The following is a 25,907-nucleotide window of genomic DNA, read 5'->3' on the forward strand; positions in this document are numbered from 1 at the left end:
TCCAAAAGCCTTTTAAACATTGTAATTGTATCTGCCTCCACAACCTCCTCTGGCAGCTTGTTTGAGATATTCACCACCCTCTGTGTAGGGGAAAAACTTACCCCTCAGATCTCCAACTTAGCACTTGATTGTACTTGAACCTGGACTGATCAACTGAAGTTGCCCCTCACCCCACTGAAGTTAGCCCTCCTTCAGTTAAAAAATCCTGCTTCAAATTGCATATTGTCCTCCTCCATACAATGATTGCTGTTTCCCATTTGGTCTTCCACTGATACTTGGTTTACTTGGGCCACCTCATTCCTCAGCACAAGATTGAGCTTCCTCCAGTCCTCTGCTATTCTGAACTGTCAGTTATGGCTACTACATCATATTCCACATGACTATTTATGCCTGCAGCTTACCAGTCTTGTGTAAGTGCATGTACATGATGAACATGCATTCTAAATTTGCCCATCTTTCTTGGTCTGCTGCAACCTTGTACTCGACTTCCAACGCTTGTTCTAAAATGAGTTGGCGTTGGCTATGATGTAACCACTTCTAGGAACTGTTCAATCCAAGAAACGCAGGCTCTCTGAAGCTCCACAGTGACCACGGAACCCCTCAAGCTTGACCTCTCTCTGTAAACAATTCCCACAGATGTGACTCAATGAAGCATCCTGAATTTCGCATATGGCGTAGGAATTGCAAGCAGTAAGTCACAATTGTTTTAGCTTAATCAAGGTGCCATTTTCTTCTCTTTCCCTCTTTAGGTAGTGCTGTTATTAATTTGCAGGCTTGAAAGAGTCATATAGCACAGGAATGGTCCCTTCAGCCCAACTGATCCAGCAGAGCAAGATTCCCATCTAAACAAGTCCAATTTGGCCCATATCCCTCTAAACCTTTCCAATCCAAGTACCTTTTAAATGTTGTTGGTATACTTGCCTCAACCACTTCCTCTAGCAGCTCATTCCATATACTGAGCACTTGCTGGGTGAAAAAGTTCCCCCTCAGGTCGCTATTAAATTTCTCCCCTCTCACCTTAAACCTATGCCCTCTAGTTCCCTGGGCCCTACCCTCATTTGTCTTCCCAAAATGAAACACTCAAGTTCCAAAGTATTCCTATACTTCATCGTAAAAACAGAGGAGAAATATTGATCAAGGACCTCACCCATCTCCTGCAGCTCCACACAGAGATGTCCCCTTTGGTCTTTGAGGGGACTTATTTTCTTTCTAGTTACTCTTTTTTTTCCTTGTGAAATCTCTTTGGATACTCAATCTTCTCTACAAAAGCTATCTCATGCCCCCTTTTTGCCATTATGATTTCCTTCTTGAGTATACTCTCCATTCCTTATGCTCCAGGGGTTTCACTTGATCGCAGCTGTCTGTACCTGACCTACGCTGCTTTTTTCCTGACAAAAACATCAGTATTCTTCCTCATCCAGAATTCTCTACGACTGCCAGCCTTGCACTTCACTCGAACAGGAACATACAGATCTTAAATTCTCTATCTCGCTTTTAAAAGCCTCCCATTTGTCAGATGTCCCTTTACCTGCAAACAACCTACTCCGATCAACTTTTTCAAGTTCAAAATTTGCCTTGCCCAGATTTAGAACTTGTAGACCAGATCGGTCCCTTTCCACAACTATTTTAAACCGACTAGAACTATGGTCACTGGTCCCAAAGTGCTCCCCCACTGACACCTCAGTCACTTGTCCTGCCCCATTTCCCAAAGGTAGGTCAAGCTTTACCTCCTCCCTAGTAGGGCCTTCTATGTATTACCTGAGGAAACTTTGGTGAACACATTGAACACCCCATCTAAGCCCAGTCTACATTAGGAAAGTTAAAGTCCCCTACTATGATAACCCTTTTATTCTTGCATCCTTTTGCAGTCTAGCTGCACATTTGTTCCTCAACAAGCCGATGATCCCCATCTTATTTCGTGGTTATAACCATAAAGTCTCACTGGAGGATCTCTCAGGAATTTCATCCTGGGCTATTGCTGTGATATTCTCCGTAATCATTAGATGCAACCTAGACCGCGCTCTCCGCGACTGCCTAGTTCACTCATCCTGCTCCCACCCCGGGAACTTTCCACTGCCCCCACCATAGGTGCAACACCTGCCTCTACATCACCTCCATCCAGGGACCCAAACAGTCCTTTCAGGTGAGACATAGAGATTCACCTGCACCTCCTTTAATATCATCTACTGCGTTCAGTGCTCCAAGTGTGGCCTCCTCTGCATTGGTGAGACAAAACGTAGATTAGGTGACTATTTGGCAGAACACCTGCGCTCCGTAACTGCGATCTGCAACTCCCCGTTGCCAGTCACTTCAACTCCCCTTCCCACACTTTCACAGATATGTCAGTCCTTGGCCTCCTCCACTGCCAGGAGAATTCCAAGCGCAAACTGGAGGAACAGCACCTCATTTTCCCTCTTGAAACCTTGCAGCCTAATGGCATGAACATTGAATTCTCCCACTTTCAGTAATCCCCACACCATGCTGCTGCTTTTCTTCCCTTTCCTAGCAACTTTTTTTTCTACTGCCTTTTTTATATTTTTTCTCTCTCCTTACCTTTGACCCATCCCCCAGTGAATCTGCTCTCCCCACCTCCCCTGCACCTGCCTATCATTATCTCTTACCTGTATCTACCTATCACCACCTTGTGCCCACCCCGCCTCCCCTCTTTTGTCCACCTGTCACTGCTCTGCTTTTCCCTCCTATATATTGGGTTTCCCCTTTCCCTATCTGGAATACTGAGTGCTGGTCTGGTCTCCCTATTTAAGGAAGGATATTCTTGTAAAGGAGGGAATACTGTGGTTCATCCTTGATCATTGGGATGGTGGGTTGGTCATAGGAGAGATTAAGTAGCCTAGGCCCTTTACTCATTTGAGTTTAGAAGTGTACAAATTTTGACTGGGGCTTGACAGGGTAGATGTGGAGTTGATGACCAGAGATCATAGTCTTAACGTAAGGACTGAAGTGAGAAAAAATTTCTTCATCTGGATGGTGAGGAGTCTTTGGAACTGTGGAACCTTATTGCTGAGTATATTCAAGACTGGTTAGTGGATGAAAGTGGCACTGAGGTAGATGATCAATGTTGAAAAGCAGAACAGGCACAATGGGCTGAATGGGTGTTCCCTTAACATGGTGAGAGACAGAATCAGATTTACTATCACTGACATATGACGTGAAGTTTGTTGTTTTGCAGCAGCAGTACAGTACAAAGACAAAAATCTATAAATTACAAAAATAAATAGTCCAGAAAAAAAGGAATTACAAGGTAGTGTTCATGGGTTCATGAACCGTTCAGAAATCTGATGGCAGAGGGAAAGAAGCTGTTCCAGAATTGTTGAGTGTGGGTCTTCAGGTTCCTGTACCACCTCCCTGATGGTAGTAACGAGTAGAGGGCATGTCCCGGATGGTCAGGATCTTTAGTGATGGATGCCACCTTCTTGAGGCATCACCTCTTTGAAGATGTCATTAATGGTGCAGAGGGTTATGCCCATGATGGAACTGGCTGAGTTTATAACCTCTGCAGCCTCTTGTGATCCTGTGCATTGGAGGCTTCATAAAGGCTGTGATGCAACCAGTCAGAATGCTTTCCACCGAACATCTACAGAAATTTGTAGAGTCTTTGATGTACCAAATCTCTTCAAACTCCTAATGAAGTAGAGAAGCTGGCGTGCCCTTTTTCGTGATGTTAGGCCCAGGATAGATCCTCAGATGTTGAAGGTCAGGAACGTGAGCTGCTCACCCTTTACACCGCTGACCCCCTCAATGAGGACTGGTGTACGTTATCCCTCCTGCCCCTTCTTGAAGTCCACAATCAGCTCCTTGGTCTTGCTGGCATTGAGTGCGAGGTTGTTGTTGCAACACCACTCAACCAGCCAATCTTTCTCACTCCTGTAAGCCTCGTTGCCATCTGAGATTCTGCCAACAAAAGTGGTGTCATTGGCACATTTATAGATGGCATTTGAGCTGTGCTTAGCCACACAGATGAGTGTAGAGAGAGTAGAGCAGTGGGCTAAGCATGCATCCTTCAGGTACACCTTCGTTGATTGTCAGAGAGGAGATGTTATTGCCAATCTGCATTGACTGGTCTTCCAATAAGGAAGTTGAAGGTCCAGTTGCAGAGGGAGGTACAAAGGCACAGGTTTTGAAACTTGGTTATTAGTACTGATGCTATTGGATGATGGTGTTGAACACTGAGCTGTAATCGATAAACAGTAGCCTGACATGTTTTGCGGTTGTCCAGGTGCTCCAAAGCAGGGTGGAGGGCCAGTGAGATGGCATCTGCTGCAGATCTGTTGTGGCAGTAGGCAAATTACAGTGGGTGCAAGTTCTTTCTCAAGCAGGAGTTAATTCTAGCTATAACCAACCTCTCAGAGCACTTCATATGAGTGTATATATGAGTGCTCCTGAGTGATAGACACTGAGGCAGCTCACCTTGTTCTTGGGCATTCGAATGATTACTGCCCTTTTGAAGCGTATGGGAACCTCAAACTGCAGCAGTGAGAGGTTAAAGTTGTTCTTGAACAGTCAACCAGTTGGTCAGCACAGGTTTTCAGTTCCCAGTCAGGTATACCTCATGTCTTGCAAGGGTTCACCCTCTTGAGGGATGTTCAGACATCAGCCTCCGAGACAGAGATCACAGGGTTGCCGGATGCTGTGGGGATTCGCAATGTTTTATTCTCCCTTTCAAAGCGTGTATAAAAGACTTTGAGCTCGTCAGAGGTTGAAGCATCACTGCCATTCATTCTGTTAGGTTTTGCCTCGTAGGAAGTAATGGCATGCAAACCCTGCCACAGCTATCGTGCATCCAATTCTGTCTCCAGCTTCACCCGGAATTGCCTTTTTGCTCTTACGCTGGCCTTCCGTAGGTCGTACCTGGACATCTTGTAGGATTCTGGATCATCAGTCTTGAAAGCCACAGAGCTAGCCCGCAGCAGACTGCGAATCTCCTGGTTCATCCAGGACTTCTAGTTTGGGAGCACTATGTTCTCGAAGGCACACACTCATCCACGCAGGTCTTGATGAAGTCAGTGATGGCTGTGGTATACTCATTCAGATCTGAAGATGAATCCTTGAATATGGTCCAATCCACCGATTGAAAGCAGTTCTGGAAACGCTCCTCCGCCTCCCTTGACCATATCTTCACCATCCTCACCATTGATGCTGCAGTCCTTAGTCTCCACCTATATGCTGGGAGTAGAAGTACAGCCAGGTGATAGGACTGGCCCAAGTATGTGCGTAGGATGGCACGGTAAGCATTCTTGATGGTGGTGCAACAGTGATCAAGTGTGTTGGCTCCTCTGGTTCTGCAGGTGACGTATTGGTGGTAGATAGCCAAAGTCGTCCTCAAGCTAGCCTGGTGAAGTTCCCTTCGATGATCGGATGATCCAGTGCCAGCCTGACATCTGTTGGGTGGATTGTACATTGCTACCAGGATGACGGCAGAGAGCTCCCTTGGACGGCGGACAACATTTGACTGCCAGATTTTCTAGGTCGGTGATCGGGGCAACAGGAAGCAACGTGAAGCAAACGCCGCAGCCTCTGCCTTTACCTGATGTTGCCATCCAGTCCATGCGGTAGATGATGAAGCCTTTGGGCTGGAGCACTGTGTCCAGAGTGCTGGGAGTGAGCCATGTCTCTGAAGTCCCTGATGTCCCTCTGGTACTGCACTCTTGCTCTGAGGTCTTCAATTTTATTTTCCAGTGACAGGAAATCAGCATTTTGCATAAACCAGGAGTATGGTAGGGAGGGGGTTCCTCAGGGCCCTGTGCTTCAGTTTTACCTGGAGTCCTCCCTGGCAGCCACATTTTCTGAGACAATGGAGACCTCCCCTGATCTTGCAGCTGCTGCACTCATTCCTTGGGTGGTCTGGATTCCTGAGCCTCAGGTCTGAGATCATTAGTTCTTTTAAATAGGTTAAAACAATGTTACTTACTGCAGTCTCTGTGGCTGCAGATTTCAGCTGTAATAGTTCCAAAGGGGAGTACTTGATTCCCTTGTGAGCTGCACACAAAACATCGACCCCTTCTGGCGCCATTTTGTTTCACAAAGAGTTGAAGACAGCGTGAGACATGCTTACCTTCATCGGACGTGGCATTGAGTACAAAGTTTGTACATCATGTTATAGTTGTATAGGACATTGGTCAGACCACACCTGTAATATTTTGTGCAGTTCTGTTTGCCATACTCTAGGAAGGATGTGATTAAGATAGAGAGAGTGCAAAAAAGATTCACAAGTATGGTGCCAAGACTGGAGGGTTTGAGTTATAAAGAGAGACTAGATAGGCTGGGATTATCTTCCCTGCATAGGAGCATAGGAGGTTGAGGGCTGATTTTCTTGTGGTTTATAAAATCATGAGGGGTATAGATAAAGTGGATGCTCAGGATAGGAGTCATCCCAGGATAGGAGAGTCCAAAACTAGAGGGCATAGGTTAAAGGTCTTCTCCGTGGATTGTCACCTTGTCGTGGTGGAGAACCTTGTGTGGTCCTGAGATCCCGAGAGCGATGCCATCTGGAGCTATGCTCCTGGTAGGGTCACCCTTGGCGGTAAGGTCAATGGTGAGGTCCCTTACAAAGAACAATCCAACCAAGACCTCAACGGTGGAACAGGTGGACAGAGTTTGACTCGGTATCAAGGGAACTCCTATGGGATGTCCTATCGACCTGAAAAGTCCAAAAACAAGACATCTACGAGTTCCCTCATCAAATTCCAATACGCAGATGGCAGCTCTTTCAGAAAACCACCTACAACAGATTCTGGCTGCCTTTAACCATGCGTACACGAAACTTGGACTTACCATCAATTCCAAGAAGACTCAGATCATCTACCAACTGAGACAAATCGGATAGAACCATCAATTCAACTTGGTGAAACAACCCTGGAAAATGTGGACCACTTTCCATATCTTGGAAGTCACCTTTCCTCCAGTGTAGACCTTAATGACGAGATACAACATAGTCTTAAATGTGCTGGGACAGCTTTTGGACATCTCCGAACAAGAGTCTTTCATGATCGTGACATCCGAACAGACACTAAAATGTTAGTGTACAAAGAAGTGATGATCCCAAAGCTCCTGTATGCATCAGGAACTTGGACAACATACCGACAACATCTGAAGGCACTTGAAAAGTTCCATCACCGCTGTCTTCGAAATATGTTAAATATCAGCTGGGAAGATAGAAGAACCAACGTCAGCATGCTAAATGAAGCAAAAACAACAAGCATTGAAGCCTATGTTATCAAGAACCAACTAAGATCGTGTTGTTCGGATGAAAGACGAACGTCTGCCGAAGCAAATCTTCTACTCCCAGCTTAAAGTAGACAAACGTAAAAGAGGCGGACAATTGAAGAGAGTCAAAGACGTCTTAAAAGCTAACATGAAGAAATGTAACATCGACATCAACAATTGGGAAACCAATGCCAAGGACAGGAAACTCTGGCAAACCATCATCCGAGAAGGAACAGCAACTTTTGAAGCCAATAGATGTGCAGAATTAGAGGAAAAGAGAAGAAAATGGAAAGAGAAGCAGCAACAACCAAAGCCCGATCTGCCATCTGGAACTACCTGTCCTGAATGCGGAAGAACTTTCAGAGCCAAGATTGGACTCATAAGCCACTTGAGAGCCCATAAATAGATCAACGGAACGAAGACCACCATCCTCGACCTTAAGGGATAGCCACGACAAGGTTAAAGGTGAGAGGAGAAAGATTTAAGGGGGACCTAAGGGGAAACTATTTCACACACAGGGTGGTGGACCTATGGAATGAGCTGTCAGAGGAACTGCTACAGTAGAGGTGGGTACAGTTATATCATTTAAAAGACATTTGGACAGGTTCATGGATAGGAAAAGTTGAGAGGGATATGGAACTAGCTCAGGTAGGCATCTTTGTCAGCATGAATGGGTTGGGTCATAAAACAGTAAAGCACAGGAACAGGCCCTTCGGCCCACGATGTTGTGCCAAAGTAATTAAACTAGTAATTAAATACCTAACTAAATTAATCCCTTCTGCCTACACAATGCCCATATGCCTCCATTCTGTGTACATTCATGTATCTGAGGGCCTCTTAAATGCCTCTATCATATTTGTCTTCACCAACACCCTCGGCAGCATATTCCAGGCACCCACCACTGTGTTTAAAAAAAAACTTGCCCTGCATATCTGCTTTGAACTTACCCCCTCTCTCCTTAAATGCATGCCCTCTAGTATTAGACATTTCAACCCTGGGGAAAAAGATACCAGCTGTCTACTCTGTCTGTGCCTCTCAATATTATACACTTCTGTCAGGTCTCCCCTCAACCTCTGCTGCTCCAGAGAAATCAACCTCTGCTGCTCCAGAGAAATCAACCTAAGTTTGTCCAACCTCTCCTTATAGCACGGATTACAGGGCATCCTCATAGACCTGTACTGCACCCTTTCTAAAGCCTCCACATCCTTCCACATAATGGAGTGACCAGAACTGACTGCAGTACTCCAGATGTGGCCTAACCAGAGCTCTGTAAAGTTGCAATGTAACTTCCTGACTCTTGAACTCAATACCTTGATTAATAAAGGTAAGCATGACATACACCTTCATTACCACTCTATCAAACTGTGCAGTCACATTTGGCTGCATTAAACTCCATCTGCTTTTTCTCTGCACATATCTGCAACTGATCTATATCCTGCTATTATGTTTTGGCAATCTTCTACACTATCCACAACACCACCGATCTTTGTATCATCTGTGAACTTACTAACCTACCCATCCACATTTTCATCCAGGTCATTTTATATACACCATGGATCCAATGCATCTTAATCTTCTGGATGAGCCTACCATGAGGGACCTTGTCGAATGCCTTAGTAAAATCCATGTAGACAACCTACACAGTCCTTCATCAATCACCTTCGTCATCTCCTCAAAAAACTCAATCGAGTTAATAAGACACGACTTGCCCCACACAAAGTCGTACTGACTATCCCTAATCAGGCCATGGTTTTCCAAATCCTGTCAAATCCTATCCCTAAGAATCCTACCCAATAGCTTCCTGTCTTTCATTTCCAGGATAATCCCTATTTCCCTCGAATAATGGAATAACATTAGCTACTCACCAGTACTCTGGGACCTTGCCTGTGGTTAGAGAGGACATGAAGATCTTGGTCAAGGCCCCAGAAATCTTATCTCTTGCCTCTTAAAACCTGGGGTATATGCCATCAAGCCTTGGGGACTTATTCGCCTTAATGTTCTTTAAGAGACCCTACGCTACCTCTTTCTTTAGCTCAAAATGCCCTAGCCTATTAGCACACTCCACACTAATCTCACTATCCTCCATGTCCTTCTCCTTGATAAATACCGATGCAACATATTCATCTAGGAACTTGCCCACATACTCTGCTTCCAACCACATGTTTCTTCCTTTGTCAAGTGGTCCTACCCTTTCCCTAGTTATCCTCTTACTCTTGATGTATGCATGGAATGCCTTGGGACTCTCTTTAATCCTACTTGTTAAGGACTTTTCATGATTCCTCCGGCTCTCCTAATCCCCTTCTTGAGTTATTTTCTTCTTTATAATCCTCAAGGACTCCATCTGATTTTAGCTTCCTAAACCTTACATATGCTCCCTTTATCTTCTTGATTAAATTCATCACCTCTCTTGACATCTAAGGTTCCTTTACCTTGCCATTCTTGTCCTTCCTTCTTACTGGAACATACCTGTCTTGTACTCTGTGCAGTTGGTCTTTAAACAACCTCCACATGTCAGAAGTGGACTTGCCCAAAAACAGCTATTTCCCAATTAACTCTCCCTTGTTCCTGCCTAATACACTCGTAATTTGCCCTGCTCCAATTTAATACTCTCCCGGAAGGTCCATACTTATCCCTAATCATAACTATCAAAACCTAAGGAGTTGTGAGCACTGTTTCCGCTGAAAGGTCAGTCACCTGCCCAGGCTCACGTCTCAACACCAGGTCCAGAATGCACTATCTACGTATTGATTTAAGAAACCCTCCTGGATGCACCTAACAAATTCTGTCGCATCTAAACCTCTTGCACTAAGGCAGCCCCAGTCTATGAGTTGGCATGGATGCTATATAACTCTCACTCTGTAGTCGTCTTCAGCCAGGAGTGCTGAGTTGAAGATCCATCCCTACCTGCTGCTGAGATTCTCACCATCACAGAAAGGAATCTCTAGCCAATTTGATTATTTTTCATGACATTGACAAACGGATGAGTGCAGTAAATCAAGCAAAGGCTGCGACACTTACCATGTGGTGGTTGCCCAACTGAAGATTTGTTCTTCAGAACTAGTTTTGGTCTATTTATGCTGTTCTGATATAGTAATTTACTGAATTAGGTGTCCTATCTTTTGGAGACAGCCAAGGAACACCACTTCAATATCCACATTTCTGACATCTGCACAGAAACATGGATATTTGAAGTGCTGTTCCTTGGCTGTTTCCAAAAGAAAGGGCACCTAATCTAGTAAATTATCACCACATTAGTCTACTGTCAGCATAGAGATGAAAGATGTTGTGAAGAGTCCCATCAAGAGGCACTTGCTCACCAATGCTCTGTTTGGGATCTGGACTACTCAACTCCACACTTCATTTCAGCAAAGGTCCAAACATGGGCAATTGAGCTGAGTTTCAGAGTTCAGATCGGATTGACATCAAAGTTCTCTTTGAGTGTACAGAGTAAATCTGAAGATGGCATCAAGAGGAAAACTTTTCACTCACTGAATATGCATCATATACAAAAAAGGTGGTGTTGGAGGTCAATCATAAACCCAGGAGTTCCTCAAGGGTTCTGTCCTTGGCCAGACTATCTTCAATTTGTTGATCAATGACCTCCCTGCAAGGTCAGTACTTAGATGTTTGCTGGCAATTGCCCAGTGTTAATCCAGTCACAACTCAAAGCAAGCTTTGCATGCAATAAAACTTGGAGGATGGTTGGGTATGGGTTGAGAATTGGGTATTATTTGGGCTCCACAAATGCCAGCAGTGATCACCTTGAACTAGAGTACCTTAATTTTCCCCCCACCCCCCACCCCACCCTTTCTGATCCTCGAGGGTATGCATTTAAGATGAGGGGTGAAAGTTCAAGGAGATGTGCGGAGCAAGTTTTTTTCCCCAGAGTGGTGGTTACCTGGAATGTGCTGCCAGGGGTGGTGGTGGAGGCAAATACAATAGTGGTGTTTAAAAGGCTATTAGATTGGCACATGACTGTGCAGAGAATGGAGGTATATGGACACTATGTTGGCAGAAGGGATGACTTTAGTTAGGTATTTAATGACCAGTTTAATCAGTTCAGCACAACATCGTGGATTGGAGGGCCTGTTCCTGTGCTGTACTGTTCTGTGTTCTAAGTGAGTTGCATCTGGATTCCCTTTCCACTGCTTCCAAGGCATAAATCAAAAATATGAAGACATATTGTCCACTTGGATAAGTGCAGCTCCTACAGCATTTAACATTGGAGGCAAAATAGTCTGCTTGAGTAGCATCTCATTCGCTATTCATTGCTCACCAACACACACTGAATGCAGTATACACTGCCTTCAAATTGCATTAAAGCAACTAACCAAAGCTACTTCAGCATTATATCCCAAGCTCACGACCCTTGCCACCTGTTTGGACATGGCAGGCAGATACATGGAATACCTGCAAGTCATGCACACAGTACTGATTTTAAAATATCATCTTTCCTTCATTGTCACTGTGTTACAGTCCCAAAACTCCCTATCTAATGGTGACATGGTGGAATGTTTATAGTGGTTTCTGAAAGCAACTTATCACAACCTTCAAGGTCAGTGAAGAAAGGGTATTGCTTACTGCCCTTGCCAGTGATTCTTGACGTTCTGCAATTTTTTTTAAAAAAAGTTGACTGCTAAAGTCAAAATGTCAGAAAATTATTGACACAATAAATATTTCAGGACATTGGTCAGGGCATTGAGCATTAAAGTTGGGAAGTTATGTTGCAGTTGTACAAGATATTGGTGTGGCCACACTTGGAATATCCTATACAGCTTTGGTCACTGTGTTATTGGAAAGACGTCATTAAATTGGAAAGAGTGCAAAGAAGCTTTACAAGAATATTGACAGGACTCAAGGGCCTGAGTTGTAGGGAGAGGTGGGGCAGGCTAGGACTTTTTTCCCTGGAACATAGGAAACTGAGGGATAATGCTATAGTGGTGCATAAAATCATGAGGGGCATAGATGGGGTGAATGCGCACAGTCTTTTCTCCCAAAGAAAAGAAGCCAAAAACCAGAGGGCATACAGTGGCATGCAAAAGTTTGGGCACCCCTGGTCAAAATTTCTGTTACTGTGAATAGTTAAGTGAGTAGAAGGTGATCTGATCTCCAAAAGTCATAAAGTTAAAGATGAAACCTTCTTTTCAACGTTTTAAGCAAGATTAGTGTATTTGTTTTGCACAATTTTAGAGTGAAAAAGAAGGAAAGGAGCACTATGCAAAAGTTTGGGCACCCCAAGAGATTTGAGCTCTCATAACTTTCACCAAGGTCTCAGATCTTCATTAGCTTGTTAGAGCTTATGGCTTGTTCACAGTCATGGTTAGGAAAGGCCAGGTGATGCAAATTTCAAAGCTTTATGAATACCCTGACTCCTCAAACCTTGTCCTAACAATCAGCAGCCATGGGATCCTCTAAGCAGCTGCCTAGCACTCTGAAAATTAAAATAAATGATGCCCACAAAGCAGGAGAAGGCTATAAGAAGATAGCAAGGCGTTTTCAGGTAGCCATTTCCTCAGTTCGTAATGTAATTAAGAAATGGCAGTTAACAGGAACAGTGGAGGTCAAGTTGAGGTCTGGAAGACCAAGAAAACTTTCTGAGAGAACTGCTCGTAGGATTGCTCGAAAGGCAAATCAAGACCCCTGTTTGACTGCAAAAGACCTTCAGGAAGATTTAGCAGACTCTGGAGTGGTGATGCACTCTTCTACTGTGCAGTGACACCTGCACAAATATGACCTTCATGGAAGAGTCATCAGAAGAAAACCTTTCCTGCGTCCTCACCACAAAATTCAGCGTCAGAAGTTTGCAAAGGAACATCTAAACAACCCTGATGCATTTTAGGAACAAGTCCTGTGAACTGATGAAGTTAAAATAGAACTTTTTGGCCACAATGAGCAAAGTTATGTTTGGAGAAAAAAGGGTACAGAATTTCATGAAAAGAACACCTCTCCAACTGTTAAGCACGGGTGGATCGATCATGCTTTGGGCTTGTGTTGCAGCCATTGGCATGGGGAACATTTCTCTGGTAGAGGGAAGAATGAATTCAATTAAATACCAGCAAATTCTGGAAGCAAACATCACACCGTCTGTTTAAAAAAAAGCTGAAGATGAAAAGAGGATGGCTTCTACAACAGGATAATGATCCTAAACATACCTCAAAATCCATAATGGACTACCTCAAGAGGCACAAGCTGAAGGTTTTGCCATGGCCCTCACAGTTCCCCGACCTAAACATCATTGAAAATCTGTAGATAGACCTCAAAAGAGCAGTGCATGCAAGACGGCCCAAGAATCTCTCAGAACTTTTGCGAGGAAGAATGGGTGAAAATCGCCCAAACAAGATTTGAAAGACTCTTAGCTGGCTACAGAAAGCATTTTCAAGCAGTGATACTTGCCAAAGGGGGTGTTACTAAGTACTGACCATGCAGGGTGCCCAAACTTTTGCCTTGAGCCCTTTTCCTTTTTTGTTATTTTGGAACTGTAAAAGATGGAAATAAAAAAGTAATCTTGCTTTAAAATATTAAAGAAATGTGTCATCTTTAACTTTATGCCTTTTGGAAATCAGGTCATCAGTAACAGAAATTTTGACCAGGGGTGCCCAAACTTTTGCATGCCCAAGTTTAAGGTGAGAGAGGAAAGATTTAAAAGGGACCTGAGGGACAACGTCGTGCAGAGAGTAGTGTGTGTCTTGGTTTATTATTGCCACCTGTACCAAGGTACAGTGAAAAACCTGTCTTGCATACCATTTCTACAGATCATTTTATTACACAGTGCATTGAGATAGTACAGGGTAAAAACAATAACAGAATACAGAGTAAAGTGTCACGGCTACAGAGGAAGTGCAGTGCAGGTAGACAATAAGGTGCAAGGTAATAAGGCAGATTCAGAGGTCAAGAGTCCATCTTGTCGTACGAGGGAACCGCTCAGTAGTCTTATAACAGTGGGATAGAAGCTGTCCTTGAGCCTGGTGGTATGTGCCCTTAAGCTCCTGTATCTTCTGCTGATGGGAGGGGGGAGAAGAGAGAATGACCCCGGGGGGGGTGGGGGGTGCATGTCTTTGATTATTCTGGCTGCTTCACCAAGGCAACGAGAGGTATAGACAGAGTCCATAGAGGGGAGGCCGGTTTCCGTGATGTGCTGGGCTGTGGCCACAACTCTCTGCAGTTTCTTGCGATCCCGGGCAGAGCAGTTGCCAGACCAAGCCGTGATTCATCCAGATAGGATGCCTTCAACCCCAATTTATAACCAATTACCTTTTAGATTGGTAACTGACTATTTTATGTACTTGGGTGTTAAAATTAACAAGAAACATAAGGACTTATTTAAAGCTAATCTATTGCCTTTAATTGACCACGTTAAACAATTATTTACTAAGTGGTCTCTGCTGTCTTTATCATTGGTAGGCCAAATTAATGTGATCAAGATGAATATTTTACCAAAATTTTTATATTTATTTCAAGCAATTCCAACTTTTGTCCCGAAATCTTTTTTTGACACTATTGATTCTAAAATTCTTTCATATATTTGGCAGAATAAAAACCCAAGGTTAAGTAAGAAATATTTACAAAAACTAAAAAAGGATGGTGGTTTGGCCTCGCCTAACTTTAGATTATATTATTGGGCAATTAATATCAGATATTTAATTTTTTGGATACAAGATTTTGATGTAATTCAATGCCCCAAATGGGTATGCCTTGAGCACCAATCAATTCTTGAATTTTCATTAGTTTCTGTTTTAGGTGCTTCACTCCCTTTTGCACTTACCAAATTAAGTAAACATACGACTAACCCAATTGTTAAACATACAATACGAATATGGTTTCCATTTCATAAATATTTTGGATTGAATAAATTTAATTTGTCAAGTCCCATTCAATCTAATTTTTTCTTTCATCCATCTAGAGCTGACTCAGCTTTTTCCATATGGAAAAGGAAGGGAATAGTATGTTTTCATGATCTATTAATTGATAACTGTTTTTCATCTTTTGAACAATTGTCTAATAAATATAATTTGCCTAGATCACACTTTTTTCAATATTTGCAGATTAGAAATTTTTTAAAAACTACTATACCCTCTTTTCCGACACTTTACAAAATTGAAACTACGGAAAAAATTTTAGGTCTTAATCCTTGTCAGAAGGGCTTGATAGCAATAATTTATGATTTAATTATGAAAATACGTCTAGAATCATTAGACAAAATTAAGAATGAATGGGAAAGCGAACTCCAGACATCTCTACCTATAGAGACTTGGAAGAAAACTCTTCATTTAGTTAATACATCTTCAATGTGTGCCAGACACTCGTTGATACAGTTTAAGGTAGTCCACAGGACCCATATGTCCAAAGATAAGTTAGCTCGTTTTTATAACCATATAAATCCTATATGTGATAGATGTAAACCGAATGTGGCTTCTTTGACACATATGTTTTGGTCCTGTCCTCTTCTGGAAAAATATTGGAAAGACGTTTTTAACATTATTTCAAACGTATTGAAGATTGATTTACAACCTCACCCTATCACTGCAATTTTTGGATTACCAAGGATAGAGCCTGGCCATTTATCTGCTTCTGCTAACCGTATGATTGCTTTTGTTACATTAATGGCCAAACGATCCATTTTGCTTAAATGGAAGGATCCAATACCTCCTACTACTTTTCAATGGTTTTCTCAAACTATATCATGTTTAAACTTGGAAAAAATTAGGAGTGGTACTGTCGATCCTTCGCTTAAATTTGAAGATATTTGGAGTCCATTTATTCAATATTTTCACATGATGTAGAGATCCCCTATCAATAACTTTTTCAACTTGGAGGAGCGGACTTGACGACATAATATTGCTCTGTTTCTACTGAGAAATTTTAGCCCAGTTTTTTTTGTTATTTTTTTTTTAATTTTTTTTGTTTAGTTTATATTGTTTACAATTTTTCTTATTGATTTGGGGGTTTTTTAATTTACATAATAAATCTTTTCCTTTCTTTTATATTATATTTACTAAGAGATCGTTGGATCTACAGATTTTTTAAATATTTTATTGTTCTTTATGATTATCTATGCTATGATTGTTATCCTGATCTCTTTGTATTACATGTATAAATATTGATGCTATATATCAATCTATATTAAATTGAAAACTAATAAAAAGATTGAAAAAGAAAGGATGCCTTCTATGGTGCATCGATAAAAGTTGGTGAGTGTCAAAGGGGACATGCCAAACTTCTTTAGCCTCCTGAGGAAGTACAGGCACTGGTGAGCTTTTTTTGGCCATGGTGTCTATGTGGTTGGACCAGGACATGCTATTGGTGACGTTCACTCCTAGGAACTTGAAGCTCTCAAACCTCTCAACCTCAGCACCACTGATGTAGACAGGTGCACGTACGCCGCCCCCTTTCCTGAAGTCAATGACCAGCTCTTTTGTTTTGCTAACATTGAGGGAAAGGTTGTTGTCATGACACCATGTCAGTAATCTCTCTATCTCCTTCCTGTACTCTGACTCATCATTATCTGAGATACGACCCACTATGGTGGTATCATCTGCAAACTTGTAGATGGAGTTAGAGCAGAATCTGGTCACGCAGTCATGAGTAGATAGGGAGTAGAGTAGAGGGCTGAGGACGCAGCCTTGTGGGGCACCAGCGTTGAGATAAACTGAGAATAAGAATAATACGGAACAAGCTATCAGAGAAAGCCATTGAGGCAGGTACAATAACATTTAAATGACATTTAGATAAAGTGTATTGATAGAAGAGGTTTAGAGAGATGTGGGCAAATGGGACTAACTAAGGTGGGCCCCTTGGTCTGCATGGACGAGTTGGGCCGAAGGACTCATTTCTGCTATATTGCTGTAGGACGCTATTTAGTGGTTGGAAGATGTGGCTGTCGGATGTTTAATCTGACTTAGTGCATTACCTGACTGACTACATTATTTACTCATGGTGTCAGAGGATATTGTTGACCGAATAAGTGGCTGTTTATTTAGTCTATTGAAGGATAATACAGGCTGGAGGAGGACAGATGTGTTCATTGTACACGAGGGAGTGGTAACTTAGCTAATTGTGCTGTGATGGTACATTTGGAAGCTTCCATGCTGTCTGCCATTTGCAGCTTAACGTTTTGACTCTGTGTTTCTTTTGATGAAAAGATCGCTGATCTTGAGGCCACAATATTTGATTCAGATTTCAAGGGACACATGGTGCCCATTCCCTTGGGTTATGCAATAAATTGTTTCAATAAATAGAATGGGCGTATACTTCAATGTTGGGAATCCTGAATGCTTATGTGAGTGGGCAGCAGATGAAAATCGGCTTGGCAGTTCAGCACCAATTCCTGGGTTTTACCACCATTTAGCTAAGGAGAGGACATGTATATACAGGTATCTGCACTCTAGAATAGAGGCTACTGTGGTTCACTAAGAGGAATAATCAGTGAACTGAACTATTGTAGTGAATGTATAGCATGGAGTTCTGTCAGTGGACTGTTGTAGTTTGTGATTTCATGAAGATTCAGATTGATTATATTATAACCTTTGTGAGTGCTGTTTAAGCATGTTTTTTTTTACTCAACAGGAATCAAATGTCTTAATAGCTGCTAACAGCCAAGGCACAATAAAGGTGAGCAAAGAATGAAAAGTGTAAAAATGACCTCAAAGTTACAGTATATTTAGAATGGGTATCCCAGGGAGCTTTCCTCATGGTTAAATCCACAAGGGCAATGCATCTGTGTTTACTGTAAGAGCGGGTTAGAATGAGGCACTGCATTTAAAGGAGGAGCAGTGAGGTTATTACTGAGGAGTGCAGTTTTGGTGTTTCGGGTGGGGTTATTTCTCATTTTATTCTAGATTGGGAGGTCTTTGCCATTTGCTTTTCTGGGGGTTGTTTTATCTTCAGGTATAGTCATTCATTGACCTGTGACATTGTTTCCAGGTGCTGGAGCTGGTATGAATGGAGATGGCTTTGGTGGTACCTTCCCAGTCAACTGCTGCCATGAAGACAAGTTCCTTGGGATTAATGAAAACCTTTGGCAGGCAACCTTTTCATCCTTTTCATGATCCTTCACCACCAGCAACAGTTGCAAGTGCCATGACCATGTAACTGTAAATGCTCCTTATAGATCAGGAGAATGTGATGGGAGGTTGAAGTAATCCTGACCAATCTTTTCATAAACTGAAATCTCTGAAGAATAAGGAACTCGTATTTTCAATGGACGTGGTCTACATGTAACTGCAATGATTTAATTCTGTCTTGTGTTTCACAGAGATTATTATAATAACCGGAATGCAATTGGATTACCAAGAGCAGGACTAGAGAGAAGAAATTAGGCCATTCCATTTCAGTTTATATAAGCTCTACCAAGGTAACCTGACTCAATTTTTATCTGGGGGCTCCAAACCAAGGTAACTGGGTTTAAAGTCATTGTTTTTAACCTGATGTGATTTTGGTTTGGACAGTCACCAAACAGTGCTTTCTTTAAAACAGTGAAGCTTCCTTGTGTTGGACGAATGTATTCTTTACTGCTACCAGCTGTAGTAACAGAGAGAGTGAAAGCATTTTGAGTGACTGTGATTCTGTGGACTCTGTCACTGCTCTCTTGTAGTGCTTTATTTCACTAAGTTACAGTTGGAATACTATAGCAATTGCTCTATACTGTGCCAGGGTGGCAGTGCACAGGTTTCGTGGGGTCAGGTTTGGCCATTTGTGTAGCATTAGGTGTGGCAGTGGAGAGGTGCAAATGGGGACACTTTTCACAGGGAGCAGAGGTTTGAAACAGAATCTGAGTTATGGAGGGCATTTAGATTGCATTGCTTTGTAGCTGTCCCATTTAATTGTTACCTGGTCAGGGTGTGGATTGGCCTGGTATTCAGGTTTCATTGATATTCAGGTTAAAGAACTGACCTTTTAACACTGTTATCGTTTACCTAGATTTGTGAGCAAATCTTGTCACAGTCCATTGTTTGATTTTAATTCTTCTTTGAGTTTCAGTTCATTCTTGTCAAACAGTAGTTGCTTGTGATGGAGTATTGAAAATATTTTCATCTGTCGAGTCAAACACTATAACTCAGTCACAACCTTTTTGTATATTTTCCACTCATAATTGGTTTCTAATTCTCTAACCATCATTAAAAGATTTTTCAAGTTGTGCTATCTGGATGTTGGATTTCTTCTGTTCTGATTTTAAACTAGCACTGCATTTGAAGCAAGTGTTGACGTACAACCTTACTCTCATACGTCAAGCTTACTCTCATACATTTGTGCTGTTTGAAGCCAACAGAAATAAGCTATGTTTACTTCTAAATAACACCTAAACACTAATACTTTCTTTCTAGATTGGTGGCTTCAGTCATGTTCCAGTATCTGTTTTAAGTGAGTATAGGCATGTTCATGTATATCCATCAATGGAAGGTATCACGAATGAGTCATAGTTATACAGTATGGAGACAGGCACTTCAGCCCAAATTGTCCATGCTGACCAGGTTACCTCCATGAGCTGATTCTGACCAGGAATTGGAACCCAGCTTGTGGCCTTGAATTTGTCGGCATCCACCTTATTGAACAACACACCGGCTTTTCCCACCATGGAATTAGATCATGGTAATCTACATCTTAACAATTGTATGTGGCAGAACTATAATCCATTTCATAGAATCATAGAATAGTACAGCACAATGTTGTGCCAACCTTTAAACCTCACCTAAGACTATCTAACCCCTTCCCCCCACATATCCCTCTATTTTAAATTCCTCCATATACTTATCTAGCAATCTCTTGAATTTGACCAATGTAGCTGCCTCCACCCAGGTAGCGCATTCCATGCCCCTACCACTCTCTGGGTAAAAAAAAACTCACTCTGATACCTCCCTTGAACTTCCCACCCATTACTTTAAAGCCATGCCCTCTTGTATTGAGCATTGGTGCCCTGGGAAAGAGGTACTGGCTATCTACTCTATCTATTCCTCTTAATATTTTGTATACCTCTATCATGTCTCCTGTTATCCTCCTCCTCTCCAAAGAGTAAAGCCCTAGCTCCCGTAGTCTCTCCTCATAATGCATACTCTCTGAACCAGGCAGCATCCTGGAAAATCTCTGCAACGCTTCCACATCCTTCCTATAATGAGGCAACCAGAACTGGACACAGTACTTTAAGTGTGATCTAACCAAAGTTTTGCAGAGCTGCATCATTACCTCGCGGCTCTTAAACTCGATCCCACAACTTATGAAAGCTAACATCCCATAAGCTTTCTTAACTACCCTATCCACCTGTGAGGCCACTTTCAGTGATCTGTGTATATAAACCCCCAGATCCCTTTGCTCTTCCACGCTACCCAGAATCCTGCCATTAACTTTGTACAACATCTTGGAATTTGTCCTTCCAAAGTGTACCACCTCACACTTCTCCAGATTGAACTCCATCTGCCACTTCTCAGACCAGCTCTGCATCCTATCATTACTGGATTTTCTTACTGCTTCCATTGCCTAGCTTACTTGTAAATCCTGTGTCACAGTGAGATGGGTGTACCTACTACACTGATGTTACTGAGGCATTCTTCATGTTGAATTTTGAGACACCTTATTCATTCGCTGAGGGAGGATGCTGGATAGTAATCAGCAGGTTTCTTTGCCCATGTTTGAACTTAAGGTTTTATAGAATAGTTAAAGTTGAAGCTGAGGACCCGTACTTTTACTACTGTTGGTTGGTGTGAGATAAGTGTAGCAATAACATGACATTAATAACATTAAAGCAATCCCATAAAACACAATTCAATGAAGGGCCCATTTCAAAGGTGAGAGTGTAACAAATCAGCTGGGAGTGTATTCCTGTGAACATTGGTCAAAGAGTACTGATAAGACATATACCTGAATATATAGGGATCCAGTGAGTACAAATTGATGAAACATGATGAAAGCAGATTAACAAACTAAATTAACATTAAAAAAAATAGCTAATTCTGCAAAGATTGCAGGATTATTGTTGCAGGGAATCTAGGAACAGTAGATCTCAACTGGAAGGAGTAGAGTCAGGTTGTAAATATGTAGAGGTGGACAAATCAAGATTGAGAAATTATTTCACTATGATCAAAAAAAATTATACAGAGGAATGAAATCTTTCAGGTATAGAAGTGGAGCAGAAACTGACACAAGGCATTGGAAAATATATTGGTATTTTTAGACAATTTATATTTGTCTTTACTTGATGTACTTTGTTCTTTTATTAGCTCCTTGATATTCTATGGTTAACAAGTTGTCTTATTAGTTTGACTGGCTTATGGTGTTAATTCTCAACATCTAATCCATTAAACTCTCTGCCTCTCCCACTACCACGTTAGTTGTTGATCTCTTCCTCCTTCAGAACGAAGTCTGCTTTAATCCTCAATTTTTCATTCAACATGCATTTTTCTTCCCCGTATTTATGACACAAAGTTTCAGTGTCTGTATATAAACTTCTGGTAAAGTTACTTTGATCAAATCCAAAACAATTTCCCCTCACAATCTGAAATGCCCTAACTGGTCAGTTGAGTGGGTGGCCTAGCCATTTGTTGGAACTGTTATCTTGGAATGTGCATTACCTTGACCATCATGTCCCTGTTCCTGCCCTTCACTTTATTTCAGTGGTGTTTCATGTTCTTCCAAACTAGAACCTATTATTAGTTAATAAAAAGATGAAAATTGTTGGTTTGCAACAGAAGCAAGTGAGGAGGAGGAGGAAAGAACACCAGTAGGAGCAGGCCACTCAGCAAGATATTGTCCAATCTATCTCAGTAAAATTTTCATGCCCAATCCCCTGGATTCCTTTAATATCCAGAAATGTAGTAATGTTTTCAATGCAGTCAATCACTGAGTCTTCACAAGCCTCTGGTCAGAATTCCAAAGATTCAGTTCCTAGTGAATGAAGAAATTTCTCATTCTAACCCTAAATGGTCTACCCCTTGAAACTGTGACCTGTAGTTTATAGCCGCCTTGGCCATGGGAAACCTTTCAATATGCACTCTGTCAAGCCCTCTAAACATTGAGTATGCTTCAGTAAGGCCACCTCTCATTCTTCTAAACTCTTGAGAGTACAGGCTCAGACTGAACCTACAACAAATCAGCCATCCCAAGGTCTAACCTTATGAATCTCCACTGCATTCACACCATAGCAAGTGCATTACCTGGGGAAGGAGATCAAAATTTGTAAATATTACTTCAAGTCTTGTCTCAGCAAGGCACTGGATAATTGTAGAAAGACGTCCCTATTCTTGTACTCAAATCCTGGTATGAAGGCCAATATACCATTTACTTCCTAATTGCCCGGTGCATCAGTATGTGAGCTTTCAATAAATTATGTACAAGGTCATCTATGTCTCTTGATTCATCAACATTTCCCAATCTAATGGAAGGACAGGGCTGAAATGTAATAACTAGAACACTGGGTTACGTGATGGACTGAATGGGAGAATCAACCCTTACCACTCTGAAGCATTTTCATTTCCATTGGTGGAAAGCATTGACCCAATTTATGAGAATGTTGCCAGGACTTGAGAGCCTGAGTTGTAGGGAGAGATTGGATGGGCGAGGACTTTATTCCTTGGGGTATAGGAGACTGAGGGGTGATCTTATAGAAGTGTATAAAATCATGTGGGGCACAGTCTTTTTACCAGGGAAAGGGAATCAAAACCTAGAGGGCATAGGTTTAAGGTGAGAGGGGAAAGGTTTAAAAGGGACCTCGGGCAACTTCTCACAGAGGGTGGTGTGTAACTGGAATAAGCTGCCAGAGGAAGTGGTTGAGGCAGGTCCAATAACAACATATAAGAGACATTTTATATGTTGAGGACAGGAAATGTTGAGAGGGATATGGGCCAAATACAGGTAAGAGGTACTAGCTCAGATGAGCATCTTGGTCGGCATGGATAAGTTGGGCTAAAGGGCCTGTTTCTATGCTTTATTGGTCTATGACTATAATTGAAAAGTTTTAGAGACGCAGCTTTAATTGAACTTTTTCTTGTGCTCCAGTTCCAGGCACATACAAAGCTCAGATGATATGTAATGTACAGACTGGTCAATAATGAATCAAAGGGAATATCCCAAGATCATTTCCTCCTATTAGGCCTCACTCTTCGCCCCCTTGAGTCACTAGTGAAAATTGCTGGGTCCCCTATTTACCAATTCTGAAAATGCAGAATCACATCTGAGAGACTGTTTCCTTCCCTATTCCAACATCTCTCTATTATCAAAAAAAAATCATCTGACTGATGGAGAATGGTCTGGTCCAAAAGGGTAGACCCACTGGAACTTGGGTAAATTGGATCCAAAATTGGTAATAAGGTTGATTTTGTGATTGGAGGCATTTGAGCAGTGCTGTACCACAGAGATCTATGCTGGGACCCTTGCTCTGTTTTATATACATTAACAACTTCAATGTGAATGTGGGAGTATTGTAAATTAGTAAGTTTGCTGATGACAAAAATTGGTGTTGATGGTGAGGATACTCGTAGGCTACAGAATAGTATTGATCAGCTGGTAAATTGTGCAGGGTAATGGCAGATGGAATTTAATCCTGAAAAGTGAGAGGTGATGCATTTTGGGGAGTCTAATATGTGAAGGATGTATACCATGAATGATGGGCCCTTGGGAATATTGATGTACACAGGAATCTTAGAGTACAAGTCCAAAGATCCCTGAAGGTGGCAGCAAAGATAAGGTGATAAAGAAGGCATATGGGATGCTAGCCTTCATTAGCCAGGGCACAGAGTACAAGAGCAGCAAGGTCTTGGTGCAAGTTTGTAAAACATTGATTTGGACAGGTGGAGTACTGTGTGCATAGGAAGGATGTGATTGCACTGAAGAGGATGCAGAGGAGATTCACCAGGATGTTTCATGAGATGGAATGTTTTGGTTATGAGGAGAAACTGGATAGGTAGAGTTTGTTTCCTTGGAGCAGAGGAGACTGAGGAGTGATTTGATAGTTTATACAAAATTGAGAGAGGCATAGATAGGAAAGATCTCAATGGATTGAAAATCATAAGAGTATCACCCATTTTAAGAAGGGAGAGAGACTGAATCCAAGAACCTTAGAAGTCATTTTGGTTGGGGAAATTCTGGAATTCATTATTAAGTAATAGCAGAGTGTTTAGAAAATTAAAGGACCGTTAAGTAGAATCACCATGGTTTTATAGAAGGGTAATTGTTTTTGGCAAGTTTATCAGAGTTCTTAGAGGAGGTAATAAATAGGGTGGATAATGAGGAACCAATGGATGTAGTGCTTTTGAATTCCCAGAAAGCGTTTGAAGAGCTGCCACGTAAAGGACAATGACTGAAGCTAAGAACACATGGCATTAAGGGTAATATATTCATATGATTGGTTAACAAACAGTTGGTAAAATTAGATTCTTGTCAGGCTGGCAAGCTGAAACTAGTAGGGTGCCGCAGGGAGTAGTGCTGGAGCCTCAACTATTTACATGTCTTAATGACAGGTGAAAGGACCCTAATTTGCTGAGGTATAAAGAGAGGTAGGAAAGCAAGTTGTGAAGAGCACAGATTTCGAAAGGTTAAGTGAGTGGGCAAAACTTTGACAGATGAAATGTAATGCAGGAAATAAATTATTCATTTTGACAGAGTCATAGTGACATACAGCAGAGAAGCAGGGCCTTTGGTCCACCACGTCCATGCTGACCATTGTACTTAACTATACCAGTCAAATTTAACTGCATTTGGCCCATAGCTTTCTATGACTGGTGATTCAAGTGCTCATCTAAATTTTTAAGTCTTGTGATAAGGTCGGCCTCCACCATCTCAGCCAACGCACTCCTAATTCTGACTACTTTGTGTGGAACAAATCCCCCCTCAGTCTCTCTAAACATCCTACCTCTCACCTTATACCAATGCCCTAATGGATTAGAACTCCAACAAGGGAAAATGATTCTTGCCATCTATCCTGCTGCCCTACCTATCCTGCTGCCCTACCTATCCTGCTGCCCTACCTATCCTGCTGCCCTACCTATCCTGCTGCCCTACCTATCCTGCTGCCCTACCTATCCTGCTGCCCTACCTATCCTGCTGCCCTACCTATCTTCCTCAGAATTGTAGAGTCATAGAGTTGTACAGCACAGAAACAGACCCTTCCGCCCACTACATCCATGCCAGCCTTTTTTTCCATCTGCACTAATCCCATTTGCATTAGGTCCATATTGTTGTTTACCTCGTCTTTAAGTGTCTGTCAAAGTGCCTCTAAAATGTAGTGATCGTATCCGATCCCATCTTGTTTTGCATTTCAGAACTTGTTTTTGAGGCCCAGCGGCCTTAGCAGCAGAAGGGAGGAGCCTGCAGACTTTAAAACTTGTTTTGCAGGTATAAAAGGAAGGCCATTTTGAGAGTGGTTGTGTTTGATGTCAAAGTGCTGAGGCTTTGGTTGTGAGGCTTTGCTGAAGAGGTTGAGCAGAGGTAAAAGTTAAGGTGAGCACAGGTAAAGTCTTTCAACTTTAGTCTTTCAACTTTAGTCTTCACACTTGGTGCATCTGGATGGCAGTTAGGGCAGTGATATGCTCGTCCTGCAGGATGTGGGAGATCAGGGAGACTTCCAGCGCATTTGAGGACCACAGCTGTGGGAAGTGTGTCCAGCTGCAGCTTCGAGCTGACTGATAAGGAGCTGGACGCACTTAAGATCATCTGGGATGCTGAGAGTATAGAAACAGAAAAACTACAGCACAATTCAGGCC

At 42.1% G+C, this 25,907-nt stretch overlaps 1 protein-coding gene across 2 annotated transcripts in view; it reads left to right on the forward strand.

The window, feature by feature from the left end:
• The window catches only part of cop1 (COP1 E3 ubiquitin ligase), a 137,608-nt gene extending 116,150 nt beyond the window's left edge, over positions 1-21,458 (forward strand). The window contains exons 19-20 of one of the 2 annotated variants that reach the window (XM_052012552.1): positions 17,788-17,832; positions 18,145-21,458. In XM_052012552.1, coding sequence (XP_051868512.1) covers positions 17,788-17,832; positions 18,145-18,162 — 63 coding nt within the window. In that variant the 3' untranslated portion in view covers positions 18,163-21,458. The remainder of the gene's footprint in view (positions 1-17,787; positions 17,833-18,144) is intronic. The other variant, XM_052012550.1, reaches the window with a different exon arrangement.
• The last annotated feature ends 4,449 nt before the right edge of the window (positions 21,459-25,907 follow it).

The sequence above is a fragment of the Pristis pectinata genome, chromosome 3 (genome assembly GCF_009764475.1).
Source record: "Pristis pectinata isolate sPriPec2 chromosome 3, sPriPec2.1.pri, whole genome shotgun sequence".
NCBI lineage: Eukaryota > Metazoa > Chordata > Chondrichthyes > Rhinopristiformes > Pristidae > Pristis > Pristis pectinata.